The sequence below is a fragment of the Chrysochloris asiatica genome, unplaced genomic scaffold, assembly GCF_000296735.1.
Source record: "Chrysochloris asiatica unplaced genomic scaffold, ChrAsi1.0 scaffold00008, whole genome shotgun sequence".
NCBI classification, from domain to species: Eukaryota; Metazoa; Chordata; class Mammalia; order Afrosoricida; family Chrysochloridae; genus Chrysochloris; species Chrysochloris asiatica.
In genome coordinates, this window is record NW_006408526.1 from 1101627 (window position 1) to 1116892 (window position 15266).

Sequence of the window (15266 nt, forward strand, 5' to 3'; positions counted from 1 at the left end):
AAACAGTCCACTTTTTTCCTGCAGGTTTTACTGTCAATAAGAATCTTCTATTCTCCCAGAAGTTCTGGGTTGGTCTGTATTCCTTTTCAAGTTGGAATATTCCAATTTAGAAGGGTTCTGGGTGGGGCTTAGGATTCCACCTAAGGCCCCATACTCTTCAAAGGCTTAACAAGAACACTGTTTCCCTTTTAAGCCAATCCATGTATACCTTCTCAAGATTTCCTGTCTTCCCTTATCTTCATTGTTCATCTGCCACCCTCTCTCTTGGTGTATTTTGCTGTGGGTTAATGCGTTGGACTGCAAAGTCAGTTTGAATCACAAGGTCTCCAGTTCAAGCTCATCAGAAACCCTATATAGTGTCACTGTGGGTCACAGCACTTAACAACAATAACAATAAGGTATTTCAGTTTCCAGCTTTCTGAGGAAGTGCCATCCTAAGTGGCTGAATCATTTTACAGTCCCACCAGAAATTCGGAGGGTTCCCGTCTTTCCACACCCTTGCTAGCGTTTGTTGTTTTCTGTTCTTTTGAATTTCACTGTTAATGCTGGTGTGAGATGATATCTCATTGTTGTTTTGATTTGCATCTCTCAGAAGCCCTATACAGGGTCTCGAATTAGAGCCCCTACGCTTGTCTCTGTTTTTTCCTTACATTCATAATTCTTTATTGTTAAGTGCCGTTGAGTCGGTTCTAACCCATAGCGACCCTATATATGGTCTCCAAGAAACAGCTGGTGAGTTTGAACCACTGATGTTGCAGTTCAAACAACTTTGCAGTCTGACGCATTAGCCCACAGCTCCACACCAAGACTCCTTCATAATTCTAGGGCTCTGTTTATTCATTTCATTCATAGTTCTAGGTTTTACATTTAGGTCTTTAATCCATGTTGAGTTTGTTTTTGTATATGATGTGAGATATGGGTCTTGTTTCATTTTTTTGCAAATCAATTTCCAGTTTTGCAAGCACCATTTGTTGAAGAGATTATCTCTTTCCCATTTAATGTGTTTTGGCCCTTTGTCAAAGATTAGTTGACTGTACGTGAATGGATTTACTTCTGGGTTCTCAATTTTGTTAAATTGATCTATGTATCTTTCGTTGTACCAGGCTGTTTTGACCACTGTGACTGTTGAGTTTTACTCTGATCTAAAGAGTATTTTATGATTTTGTTGTTAAGTGCCCTCGAGCCACTTCCGACTCATAGCAACCCTGTATAGGGTTTCCAAGGAGCGGCTGGTTTGCTTGAACAGCCAACCTTGCAGTCTACCACATTAACCCACAGCACCACACCAGGAAAATGTATGTATAATTATATGTTAAAATAATTAGAAGGATGTTGGGTTATTTCAAATACTTCTCTGTATACAATAGAGAAAGTTCTCTTTTTGTTACTGTAGTAAGTTTTGTTGTTAGATTCTTTTTTTGTTAGTCTTCCTTGTAATAGAATGAGGCAGTATACTTTCAATGCTTTGTTGCATTAAGATTTGATACAATTTTATTCATGATTTTTGTAACTTTTCTTCTGGTAAAATTGGGATTGGCCTACATATTTCTTGTCTATTTCTGTCTTCTTCTAGTTTGGGTATCAAGATTCAACTTTGCTGTTTGCTGAGGAGTTGATTCTGACTCAAAGCGACCAGTATAGGACAGAATACAAGTGCCCCATAGGATTTCCTGGGCTGTAATCTTTTTTTTTTTCAAGATTTTTATTGTGGATTGAGTGAAAGTTTACAGGGCACATCATCAGTTTCACATTCAACCATTCATATGACTTGTTTCATTACATTGATTATAATCCCCTCCATATATCATCAGTTAACAGTGTTTCTCTCTATCCTCTTTAGCTTTTTTTGGGGGGGGGGGGGGGGGAACTTTGCCTTTTTGGAATTTACAGTCTCGGCTTTTAGGGAAGGTTTTTACATTTATCTGTGGATATCCAGGGCTCAAGTATGCGATTACTAACAAGCATAACTGAATAATCAGATGAGGGACAGTTTGCTATGTCTGCTAGGTGGCTAAAGTCTGATCCTCAGAGCTTATGGTTTGGACAGTCTGCAACGCTTGGGTCCACAGGGACATGAACTCCTGACCGGGTCTGCACGGTCTGCATCAGATTCCTCCTTATTTATTATTTGATTAAGGGATGCTGCCTGTCTTAGGTGGTCAGTGCGAATTCCTCCATCTTACCTGTCATTGAAACTCATTGCAGCATGGCAATGGCTCTGTCTTAGGTTGCCAAGGTTCCACGTGATCCTTACCCGTCTCTGGCCACATGTCCAGTATAAGCAGCCGCCATCCAAAGAAGGCAGGGAGGGAGGAGACCGGCTGGGGACCCCATACGCAAGATGTTGCCAGACCACCACCTACTCTAAGGTGACCAAGCAGGATAACTATGCTGAGGTTCAATCAAGTTCTTAGGGGATCTTAATCTCTAGCATGGGTAGCAAATTAGTAGCCACTCAGTGCTCAACTTGAGACTGGGCTGTAATCTTTATAGGAAGAAATTGCTAGGTCTTTTCTCCCTTGGAGTCACTGGGTGAGTTTGAACCACCCACTTTTCAGTTAGCAGTTGAGCACTTAATCATTGCACTACCAGGACTCCTTAGATTATGTTTATAGCCTTATGCAATGAACTGGATCTTTTTCATTCTAAACTATTCTGGAGTTTGTATAAGACAGGAGCTAGAATCCTATACTATGATGTGAGTCTTACTAGGTTTTAGGGGTTATGTTTAAACTGTTATTTATATTCTATAATGTTTGTTGTTAAAGCTGTAAGAGCTGGAACTAGACAGGACCCTCTTGGATGGGTAAAGTGTTATCAACTAAGCTGGGCCAGGATTTGCAACTGATTGGCAGTTATGATGTAGTGATTCCCCATGATGAGATTTAATATAATGTAAATTATCTCCTTAATATATTCTGCTATGCGCAGCCAATCAGTTGAAAGAAGGTTCCTCAGGGGTGTGACTAGCATCAAATATATCTGGACTTATGGCAAAACTGTCTGTCTTTCTGCTGCCCTACATTTGCTCTCCTCACCTCCAGTTCTTTGGACTTGTCAGCCTCTATAGCCCAAAGCCAGCAGCCTGTACTGCTAACTGAAAAGCCAGCGGTTGTACATGTGCACGTTAAGTTTTCTCAAGCATTCTCTCAATCCCTTGAAATTCCTTTTAGACCCTATTCAGGTAGTTCTGATACCACTTCTGATTTATATTTTCTAACTCTGTATTTAGGTCATTTGTTTGAGGTACTTTTTCTTGTTTCTTTGCTTGTGTTCCTTCCCGCCTCCAGGACAGTGTGGTATTGTATTTAACTGATAATGTATATTGGTGTGTTCTTGGGCAATAGCCACCTGCTGATTGGTGGATGTAGAAGAGATCAGAAGTATGTACCAAGTTAGTTCTCAGCTCACTATTTGTATAACAAGCAGAGTTCAGAGCAGGTTCATACATCTTCAGACGCAGGGCCACTGTGCAAGGCAGTGGACACTAGGCAGAGACAGCATGCACAGGAGTGGGTGATACTGGCTTGAAGAGACTGGCTACATCCCTGGCTACAGGAGAGCACAGGAACAAGGGAGACAAGCACCACCTTGCCTCAATTTCCAGACATTTCTATGCTTGTAGCTTGCTGTTGACATAGCTGCTAGCAAAGCTTAGGATGGCTGTGCCCACATCCTTCTCTCACACTATTAGCTTCCTCTTGCAGAAACACTATTTGCATCTATTTCACTGGGTCTCCAGGTTCTACTGCAGAGGGTCAGCGCAATGATTCATGACTGTTTCTTGCCCAGAACTATTAGAGTTTAAGTTTTATTTTATTTATTTTATTATTTTTTAAATTTAATCTGGTTTTATTATGTTTGATCAAAAAGAATTTTTTTAGCTTAAAATAACAAAACTTTCTGCCTACTTTTTTTGTTTGTTTTTTAACAATTTTTTTTTTAATTAAATGTTTTTATTTTGCATTGAGTGAAAGTTTACAGGGCACATCATCAGCTTCACATTCAACCATTCATATAGCTTGTTTCATTACATTGATTATTATCCCCGCTATATATCATCAGTTTACAGTGTTTCTCTCTAACCTCTTTAGTTTTTTTTTTTTTTTGGATTGGGGGGGGACTTGGCTTTTTGGAATTTACAGTTTTGGCTTTTAGGGAAGGTTTTTACATTTGTCTGTGGATATCCAGGGCTCATGTATGAGATTACTAACAAGCATTACTGAATAATCAGATGAGGGACAGTTTGCTATGTCTACTAGGTGGCTAAAGTCTGATCCTCAGAGCCTATGGTTTGGACGGTCATCAATGCTTGGGCCCACAGGGGCTTGGCCTCCTGACCGGGTCTGCACTGTCTGTATCTGAGTCCTCCTTATTTATTGATTGTTTAAGGGACGCTGCCTGTCTTAGGCGGTCAGTGCGAATTCCTCAGTCTTACCAGTCATTGAGACTCATTGCAGCATGGCAATGTCTCTGTCTTAAGTAGCCGAGGTTCCACGTGATCCTTACCCATCTCTGGCCACACGTCCAGCATAAACAGCCGCCATCCGAGGAAGGCAGGGAGGGAGGAGATCAGCTGGGGACCCCATGCGCCCGACGTTGCCGGTCCACCACCTGCTTAAGTTTTATTTTTGATATTAACATTGCCAAACCAATTTTCAATTTAATGGTATCTCAGTAGTTCTTTCATCATTTACTTATTTTAAATGATTCTGCATTTTTCTCTTTAGGTTCAGTTTTAAAGCATCGTTGAGATCCTCTGCTTCAGTGGAGAACATCAAGAAAAAAAAAGGACAGAGTTACACTCCCAACTGTGGAAACTCACAGAGCTACAGATTGAGACAGAAACAGATCTGGAGGACCTACTCCACAGGGAAACATTTTATTTCCTTTGATTAAAAAGTACTGGCCCAAGTGGACTCCATCTGGAGAATAACAAGCTTGAAGGAATCCTGAAAGTCTGAGTTATTGCCTCACAGAGAAACCAACATCTTATAACAGATAAGAAAAGACACATACAAAACTACTTCCCAGCATTCTCAAGTGTCTGAAACATACCTGAAAAGTTGGAACCATGAGTGTTGAATGCTATCGTACCAAGAACCCACTTTGTACAATCATGACATTCCAACCAACCATGGATGAATTTAAAGATTTTAACAAATACATTGCTTTCATAGAGTCCCAAGGTGCACACCGAGCAGGCCTGGCTAAGATAATTCCACCCAAAGAGTGGAAAGCCAGACAGAACTATGACAATATCAGTGACATTCTAATAGCCACGCCCCTGCAACAGGTGGCCTCAGGGCGGGCAGGTGTCTTTACTCAATACCATAAAAAGAAGAAAGCCATGACAATGGAGGAATTCCACCGCTTGTCTAAAAGTTACAAATACTGCACTCCATCACACTCAGATTTTGAAGATTTGGAGCGAAAATACTGGAAGACTCGCCTCTATAATGCCCCGATCTATGGGGCCGACATCAGCGGCTCCTTGTTCGATGACCACACCGAACACTGGAACCTCGGAAACCTGGGAACAATTCAGGACCTGCTGGAGCAGGAATGTGGAGTCATCATCGAAGGAGTCAACACGCCTTACCTGTACTTTGGTATGTGGAAGACCACCTTCGCCTGGCACACAGAGGACATGGATCTCTACAGCATTAACTACCTGCACTTCGGGGAGCCCAAAACGTGGTACGCGGTGCCCCCAGAGCATGGCAGACGTCTGGAGCGCCTGGCCAGGGACCTTTTCCCTGGCAGTTCTCGGGGCTGCAAGGCCTTCCTGAGGCACAAGGTGGCTCTCATTTCACCCAGCATCCTGAGGAAGAATGGCATCCCCTTCAGTCGGATCACCCAGGAGGCTGGCGAGTTCATGGTGACTTTCCCCTATGGCTACCACACTGGCTTCAATCACGGCTTCAACTGTGCGGAAGCCATCAATTTTGCCACCCCGCGTTGGGTAGATTATGGCAAACTGGCATCTCAGTGCAGCTGCGGGGAGGCCAGGGTCATGTTTTCCATGGATGCTTTCGTGCGCATTCTGCAACCTGAGCGCTATGAGCTGTGGAAACAGGGGCAGGACCGGGCCGCTGTGGACCACACGAAGCCCACGGCACTGACCAGCCAGGAGCTGACCGTCAGAGTGAAGACCCGGGCACTTGCGAAAGCCGCACGGGGCCTTCAGCACCTCCAGCCCCGTAGGGCTCCTAGCCTTCCTAATGGACTAGTCCGTAGTGGTGGGCCGGGCTCCAGTGCCCTTGTGTGCCCTACATCCCCGGGTCCCTCCTCAGACCCTGGTGCTGATGTGCAGCCTGAAATTGATGCCCAATCCACCTGCAGCCCTGGCGGTAGTCCACAGGGGTCCTGCAATCTTGTGAGTCCTATACCCAAGTGCTCCTTCTCGAACCATGTTGCTCCTGTTCATCCCAAAGCTGCAGCCTCCTCCTCATTCCACAAACTCCAGGAAATTGGCCCTACCCTGCCACCGACCCAGAGTCTGTTAGCCCTGATTCTCCAGAACGGACCTGACAAAAGGCATCATGGTCGACGACCACGTGAATATGAAGCCCCAGAAAAGACTGCCCAGGCCAAGGCAAAGAGGCACAGAGCACACAAAGCTCTGGGCCCCAAGGACCCTGCTAAAGCTTCTGGGTGCCACTGTTCAATTTATCTTCAACCCTTGGGGCCCCCACTGGATCCTGATTCTCCGATGCACCCTGGCCCGTGCCTGCTGTCACTGGACAACATTAGTGTGGATATCCCTGACCTTCTTCCACCTTTTATGAGAAATTTCTCCAGTGACGCTGCTGTGAATTGCATGACTCCTGGAGGCCTGATTAAAGTGATTGCCCAGGACCACTCATATGCATCTACTGACTGATCCCTGGGGACAACCTAAATAGATGTAGCTGCACTTTGAGTTCCAATTAATGAGTGTTCTTAAATCTTTGAGCCCAGGGCATCTGAAGATGTGGCCAAAAGTATCTGTGACTCTGACCCTTCTAACCTCTAGAATCATAGAAGCTCCCAGCAAAGCTTGAACTTGGCGTTGGAGCGCCCTTTCATGGAAACTTTTTTATCTTGTGGAAGTGCACATTTCTGGACTGATGCTTTCTCATGCTATGTATGACCTTCCCCATGCCCCACTCTCTTGTCTAGGGCAAGCCACTACTTGTGGCGAAAGTAGACCTTTTGACTAGCTGAGTCTGTCAGGTTCAGTGGTATTTTGTATATTATTGTATATATTGTATATTCTTGAATTTTATTAAATTCATTATTCTTAGTATGTATCTGAAAAGGAACTATGATTCAAGAAAAAGGACAGCGTTGATTTGAACTGCAAGGTCGGCAGTTCTAGGAGCAGCCAGCTGCTCCTTGGAAACTCCTTGGTACCAACTTGACAGCATACAGGAACAACAGCATTCTCAAAAGACAATTTTGTGCCAATAAAGAGTCACAGTTACTGGACAGGAAGAGCTCTATCCCGAGACAGCCTTTACATTTTGAAGTGATCCTGCCCCTGAAGCTCACCTTTATAAGTATGTCCATTGTGTTAATTATATATTTGATATTAAAAACTGCTTAACATTTTGTTTGTCTGATTTAGAAATGAATAAGATTAATTGCTATGTATTAATGTCTATGTATTCAAACTATGTAAACTTTGAAACAGTTCTATCTGGTAATAAAACATTCTATGAATCTATAATGGAATAATGAAGCAGAATAAGAAGTTGAGAATATGTAAATACATTTGAAAATGTAATACAGGCAGCATCTTAAATAACTGGGTTAAGAACGAACTTTTAAAGTTATTCTATTTGAACTACAGGGTAGCATATAACCAATACCTTTCTGATGAAGTTGTATTACTAACACATAACAGATACCAGCATAATTTCAAGTGGGTCAATAGCTACGAAACCATGTTTTCTATAAAAACACAATGCAATTTATTTTAAAACTTTAAACTCAACATGACTCAAACAGGGTTCAAAATCAGAAGCCATTGAAAAAACATGCAATTCACTGTCCTCAAATTGACTCCTGGTCATAGTGACCCTATAGGAGAGAATAGAAACAAGTGCTCCTTACAGTTCTTGAGGCTGTCTATAGATATAGTTGCCTCATCTTTCACCAGGAACAGCTAGTGGGTTCCAACCACCTGACCTTTAGCTACTAGTCCCTTAAACCATTGTTCCAGCAGGGTCAACTAAAAGAACAACACCTACACAAAGTTAAAAACAAACAACACTTGTAAAACTTGTGCAATGAACTGATAATCATTGGAGAACTTAAATTAAATTTTAATACCATTTGCCTTTAAGTTGATTCTGATTTAAGGCTACCCCGCGTGTACTGGAGTAGAATTATACTCCACTGGGGTTTCTATGGCTGCTTTCAGAAGTAGATCGCACACCAAGACTTTCTCTTGAGGCCCTGGTGGATTCAAACGGCCAAACTTTGAATTAGCAGTATATTGTGTTAAGTGTTGATCTCATCCAGGGCCTACAATTTATATATAACTCCTAGAAACCGATAAAGAAAAAGATCCAATCTAAGACAAAAATGGGGCAAGACTACAAATATATAATTAATAGAAAACCAATATAACAAATTAAAACAAAAACAAAAAACAGTTGTGATGGAGTCCCTTCCAACTTATGTTAACACCCTGTGTGTCAGAGCAAAACTACTCCATAGCACTTACAGCAGCTGATTTTCAGGAGATCACTAGGCCTGTCTTCAGAGATGCCTATCCATAATTTGTTATGCTCCACATAGTTAAATGCCTTTGTTTAGTCAAAAAAACACAGGCAAACATCTCTCTGGTATTCTCTGCTTTCAGCCAAGGTTCATCTAATGTCAACAACGGTATCCCTAGTTCCATATCCTCTTTTGAATCTGACTTGAATTTCTGGCAATAACCTGTCAATGATCTGTAGCAACATTTTACTGTGATATTGGTATTGTTTGATAATTTCTGCATTCTGTTTGTACTATTATTCTCATTCTAATACATTTAGCAAATATTGATGGCAGTATTCAAATCTACCCTATGGATCTGTGCTAATTCTGTTCTTGTCTAATCTTCTTTTTGGAAGTAAACAGCTTTTGAAAAAAATCCAAGGCTTAATTCATTTTTATTGTATTTCTCATTGAGCCAATGTTGGTAAATTAAGCATTGATGTCACTCAATTCAAAGTTATTATTAAGTGAAATGACCTTGCTGCAGTTTTACAATCTTCCTCCTAACAAACAATTTCCCTGGAACTTTACCATTCAACCACTTTCTGACTTTTAATTATGTGTTTATTTTATAAACCACATTGCTGAGCCAGGAGATTGGATTAATGGTTGATTGAATTGAAAATTACTGGCAGAAATCATGGTGTCCTTCAAGAGATGAAGAGACACATTGCGGTACATCCATGCTGTGGAGTATTCACCAGTAATAGAAAAAAAATGAGCTTCCAAGTCATGAAAAGACACAGAGGGACCTGAAATGTATGTTGCTAAGTGAAAGAAGCCAGTCTGAAAAAGCTGCATACTATGTTTCAATGACATTTGGAAATGTTGTACTATAGAGATAGTGAGAAGGTGAGATAGTCAGCGATTACCTGACTGGGTTCAGGGATGGCTGAGGGTAACTAGGACTATGGACTATAGTTTATGTTTCATTATTGGCTCATCAATTGTAGCATAGCTACCACAGGAATGTAAGATTATAATAGAAGAAATGAAGTGCAGGGTCAGTAGTTCAAACCCAGTAGCCCCTCTTTGGAAACTCTACAGGGTCCACTATGAATTGAAACCGACTGGACAGCACTTAACAACAAAGAAGACCAGTTAATAACACTGTTATTCAAATTTACATGCCAACCACTAAAGCCAATGAATTGGAAAATTCTGCTAACTTTTTCTGTTTGAAATTGACCAAACATATAATTAAGGTGCATTGATAATTGCTGGTTATTGGAATAAAAAAGTTGTAAACAATAAAGAAGAATCAGTAGTGGAAAAATAAGGTCTTGGTGACAGAAACAATGCTGGAGATCACATGGAATATTTTTGTAAGACCAATGACTTACTCACTGCAAATATTTCTTTTCAACAACATAAAAGACGACTATACACATGAACCTCATCAGATGGAATACTCTGAAATCAAATTGATTACAACTGTGGTAAGAGATGATGGAATAGCTCAATATCATCAGCCAAAACAAAGCTGATGGAACAGATCATCAATTGCTCATATGTAAATTCAGGCTGAAGCTGAAGAAAGTTACAAGTTTACATGAGCCAAAATATAACCATGAGTATATTCTAAATTTAGAGACCATCTCAAGAACAGATTTGATGCACTACACACTAATAACTGAAGACCAGATGACATGGGTTGACATTGAGAACATCATTCACAAAGAAAGCAAGAGGTAATTTAAAAGACAGGAAAGACAGAAAAGACCAAAATGAATGCCAGAAGAGACTCTGAAACTTTGTTTTGAACACAGAGAAGCTAAAGCAACATAAAGAAATGACGAAGTAAAAGAACTAAACAGAAAATTTCTAAGGGCAGCTCAAGAAGACAAAGAATTATAATAAAATGTATGAAGACCAGGAGTTAGGAAGCCAAAAGAGAACATGCTCAGCATTTCTTAAACTGAAAAGAACCAAAGAAAAAATTCATTCTTAGTTGCAATATTGAAGGATTTTATGTAGAAAATACTGAATGATGCAGGAAGCATGAAAATAAAATGGAAGTATACACAGAGTCACTGTACCAAAAAGAATTGGCCAACGTTCAACTACTTCAAAAGGTAGCATATAATCAAGAACTGATGGTATTGAAGGAAGAAATCCAAGCTGCACAGAAGGGATTGGAAAAAGCAAAGCTACAGGATTTAACGAAATACACATTGAAATGTTTCAATAAACTGATGCAGCACTGGAGGTGCTCACTTGTCAATGCCAAGAAATCTGGAAGATAGCTGCCTAGCCAACTGACTGGAAGAGATCCGTGTTTGTGCCCATTCCAGAGAAAGGCAATTCAATAGAATGCAGAAATTATCAAATATAATCATTAATATCATCTGCAAGTAAAATTTTGCTAAAAATAATTCAAAACTGGTTGTTGCAGTACATTGACAATGAGTTGCCAGAAATTCAAGCCAAATTCAAAAGAGGATGTGAAATAAGAGATATCATTGCTGATGACAGAGCTTGGCCGAAAGAGTGCACCATCTCTTGTACTTTAGACATGTCGTCAGATAGGATCAGTCCCTGAGAAAGATCCCCAACGAGGTGGATTGGCAAACTGGCAACAACAACAGGCAGTGTTTTGTTCATTTGTGCACAGGGTCACTATGAATCAGACCCAACCCCAACGCACCTAACAACAACAACAATCTTTATGGAAGCCATTTCTGTGGTGTGGCTGGTGGGGTCACACCACTGTACTTTTGGTTAGCATAACTCTTAACCATTGTACCAGCATGTCTACTTTCAGATTAGAAGAAAGTACGCAATATATTGCTGTTCTTTTTTTTTCTTTTAAAAGTAGAAAATACATCAGAAAGTAAGAATGTCCCTTGTTAAAACTGTATAGCATTTGGTTATTAGTTGTGGGGGCATTGCTTTTGTTTTTACACTGGAAGGTGTAATTTCCATTTGTCCTAGATGAAAAATGACTTTTTCTGAGTCATTTTTATGAGGGGTCTTCAAAAAGACCCCTGGAAAGTAGCCTGGGTCAAGGTGGTAGAATAAGCAGACTCAGTGAGCAGACTCTCTGTAACAAAGACATGGGAGACCCAGTGAAACAGATACAGATGGTGATCCTAGAGCCTAAGCATCACAGGCGAGCGCAGACAGGTGGATTGAGGGAGCTGAACAAGGGCAGCGAGAGAGATGAAAAACAGGTGGACTGTAGGCTGGTGTGGCACAAGGTGGCCATCTTGATCTTTAGCTAGTGACTGTAGATTCAGAGGCCTGTGGGCACAGCTGGAGGTTGGTAGCAAGGGGGAGCAATTCTCCCTTGTTCCTGTGCTCTCCTGGGAGCTGGGGGTGTAGCCAGTGTCTGCCCTCACCACCCCAACCACCAGTGGCACCCCTCCAGCACAAGAGGTGTATGAAACTACTCTGAACTACAGTACACAGTGAGCAGAGAACTAACTGAATTTACATGTATAGTCTTTTCCACACCCACAATGAGACAGGTGATGAGTCCTGAGAATACATATATATACGATCATCAACTCAGTATAAATACGGACATCACAATGTCTCAAAAAAGAATAAAACAACAACAGACAATTTCAGTATATACAAAGAAACAAGAGACTACCTCAAACAAGTGATCCAAATACAGAGTCAGAAAATATAACATCAGAAATTGTATTGGAATGACTTGATAAAGAATTTCAAAGAATGCTATTTAGGCAACTTCAACATATTGGGAGAATAATTGAGAAATAGCAGGTGAAATCAAGGAAAACACAAAAAACTATAGAAAAATTCCAGAAACAAACGGACTAAATACATGAAAAAAAGTGGGAACTATACAAAAACAGCAAGTGGAAAGCCAGAAGATTAATACTAAGAGTTCAGAAATATGAAGGTGAGTCCAAAAATTATCTACACTCTGGTTATATTAAAAAGTCTGTCCGTGTCCACAACTGATGACATTGAACGTGCATGTGAAATGATTCTATCGAATAGACAAATGACAGTGGATGATGTGGCAATCATTTGCAAATCAGCCATGCTCTGCCTATGAAATAATTCATGGCAGACTTGGTTTTTGTTTTTTTAATGTTTTATTGTGAATTATATGATAGCTTACATGAGAGAACCTCAGTTCCATATTCATTCCATCGTATATCATTACATTGCCATGGTTCCAATCCCCTCCGTGCATCGTCTTCCGACCAAAGGGCATATCCTAGAAGCCAGTGCTCTACACTCCTCCCTCCCCCCTCAGTCTTCGGCCCACAGTTCCTCTCCCTCTCTGGATCCAAAGTCCCCAGCCACTTCATCCCTCCATGTCATCATCTCTGTCTCCATCTCAGGCATCCCCGGTTCTCTGGGTGGGGTCCCATTCTCGGCTCTTATCCGTTGGTGGTCCCAGATACCTCCACTCCTAGACTAGAGAAATAATCGCTCTCTTCCTTGCTACAAAATATCTACCCTTGCATTTCCAACACTCACAATCCGTCTTGATAACCATTATTCACTACAGTATCGCACGTAACCCATCTGTATTTCATTTCATCAGCTTCACCTAGACAAATTGGATGGTACTCACTGGTGATTCTGCCTTCCTCCATGCCCCCTAGCTCTAGGTTCCCTCTTGAAAGCTTGTAAGCCAGTTACTTCTTGCCTTTGTAGTTCCTCCCTCCCCATTTGGGTTTCCAATGTCCAAGTTGCCCCTCTCTGTCTATTCTGTGTGTGGAAGGTGTGGGAATGTTTCTTGCTGTAAGGATTTGTTGCCTCTTTTGTGTCACTGCATTCATATGCATAGGTCAAGTTCATTAGCTTGGATCAGCTCAATCTTCTCCCTCCACCCCCCCTCTTTCTTCTCCTGGTTGAGCTTTGATCATCCAGTCATCCAGTCCCGGTCACGTGGGTGTCATCTGCAAGTGTGGGAGTTCTTGTGCACATGCCCTCTCTTCCCATCAGCCGGCAGCTCCATTCTCCACTTGAGTCCTCTGTGACCACGTCACTGACTCTGGGCCCAGGAGTCCTCGGGTCTCCTCGCACTGCTTCCCAACCAGGTCCCCAACTGGGTCCACAGAAGCTCTCTGAATATTGTGAGGCTTAGCTCGCCACTTCATTGCTGCCTTTACCCCATTTCTCCCCAACGGTGATGCGTGTGTTTACCAATCCGAGCGTGCATTTCCACCGAGTCTCAGTTTTTTTTTTTTGAGGGGGGACCTATGTTGGTGGGACCTGACTGACTGCCCCAATGTCTCCTAGGGGAGCGACCCGTTTGTTCCTGTAGTAGCAGTCCATCTGTCTCCATTGTGTCGTGTTTTTCCTGTAGGTCTTCCATTCGAGATGTATCTTTTGTTCATTTCACCGTTCCAGGCTCGTCAGCTCATCCCTTCAAGTGGGTATTTCTCATCTCTGGTGATCTGGATGTGGTTCTGGTTTCTACCTATAGTTTTATGTATTGCCAAGGCTCCGCAGAAAGCCTTGTTCACCGGGTACGCTGTAGCCCCGTTTTAGGTATTCCAATCAGTTAAAGGCAGAAGATGGACTTATAAGCCTTCTAGTGTGATGTTTCTGACTATTCCTTTCTCTCCCCCTCCAGTGTCTATTCTATACTATAATGCAAGAGAAACCGAGATTCAAAAAAACCAGACTTGGGTTTTGAAAAGTTTTTGTGAGATGGGTACTGAAACAACACATGAAAGAGCATAAACAGAAGCATTTGAACATCTTCAAATAAAATATGGATAAATACTTGAAGGAAGGTAAGAGTGTCTTAAAAAAAAATCTGGTGACAAAACATGAATTCATCACTATGAGTTTGAGAGTAAATGGTGAGATGCTCACTGAAAAACTGAAGCCTAAACTTCAAGTTAAACACAAAGACTGTTATCCAAGGGCAATGTGATCTTGCATGACAATGCACTTCCACATAGCTTTGCCCACACTATTGACACTCTGCCAAAACTTTGTTTTGAGGTGTTAAAGCATCTCCCTATAGTCCTGATCTTGTTCCATCATACATTCACTTGTTTAGTTTCCTGAAAGCAGCACTTTAAGGACAAATATTCACTTCTGATGAAGAAGTGAAGACAGTGGTGCATTAATGGCTTGCAGCTCAGCTTAAATCATTTTTAAATAAGGGAATATGAAACCTTGTTGACAGATAGAAAAGGATATTGAAAAGCAAGGAGTAGGTTGAAAACAATGTATTTGACTTTTCTAATGTTGTTGGTAGGTGCCATCGAATCAATACTGACTCATAGTGACCTTATGCACAGCAGAATGAAACACGGCCCGATTCCGGGCCAACCTCACTATTGTTGCTACGCTTCAGTCCATCAATGCTGCCACCTGGCCAATCCATCTTTCTGAGAGTCTTCCTCTTTTTCTCTGACCCTCCATCTTGCCAAACATGATATCCTTCTCCAGGGTTTGGTCCCTCCTGAAAATATGTCTGAAGCATGAGAGACGAAGTTTGGCCAACCTGGTCTCCAAGGAGCACTCTGGCTGTACTTCTTCCAACATGGATTTGTTGGTTCTTTTGG

General features: G+C 41.6%; 1 protein-coding gene across 1 annotated transcript; it reads left to right on the forward strand.

The window, feature by feature from the left end:
* The first annotated feature begins 5074 nt into the window (after positions 1-5074).
* LOC102830273 (lysine-specific demethylase 4D-like) lies at positions 5075-6886 on the forward strand. The gene has a single exon (XM_006833945.1). The coding sequence runs from the start codon at positions 5075-5077 to the stop codon at positions 6884-6886; it is 1812 nt and encodes a 603-aa protein (XP_006834008.1).
* Positions 6887-15266: the final 8380 nt, after the last annotated feature.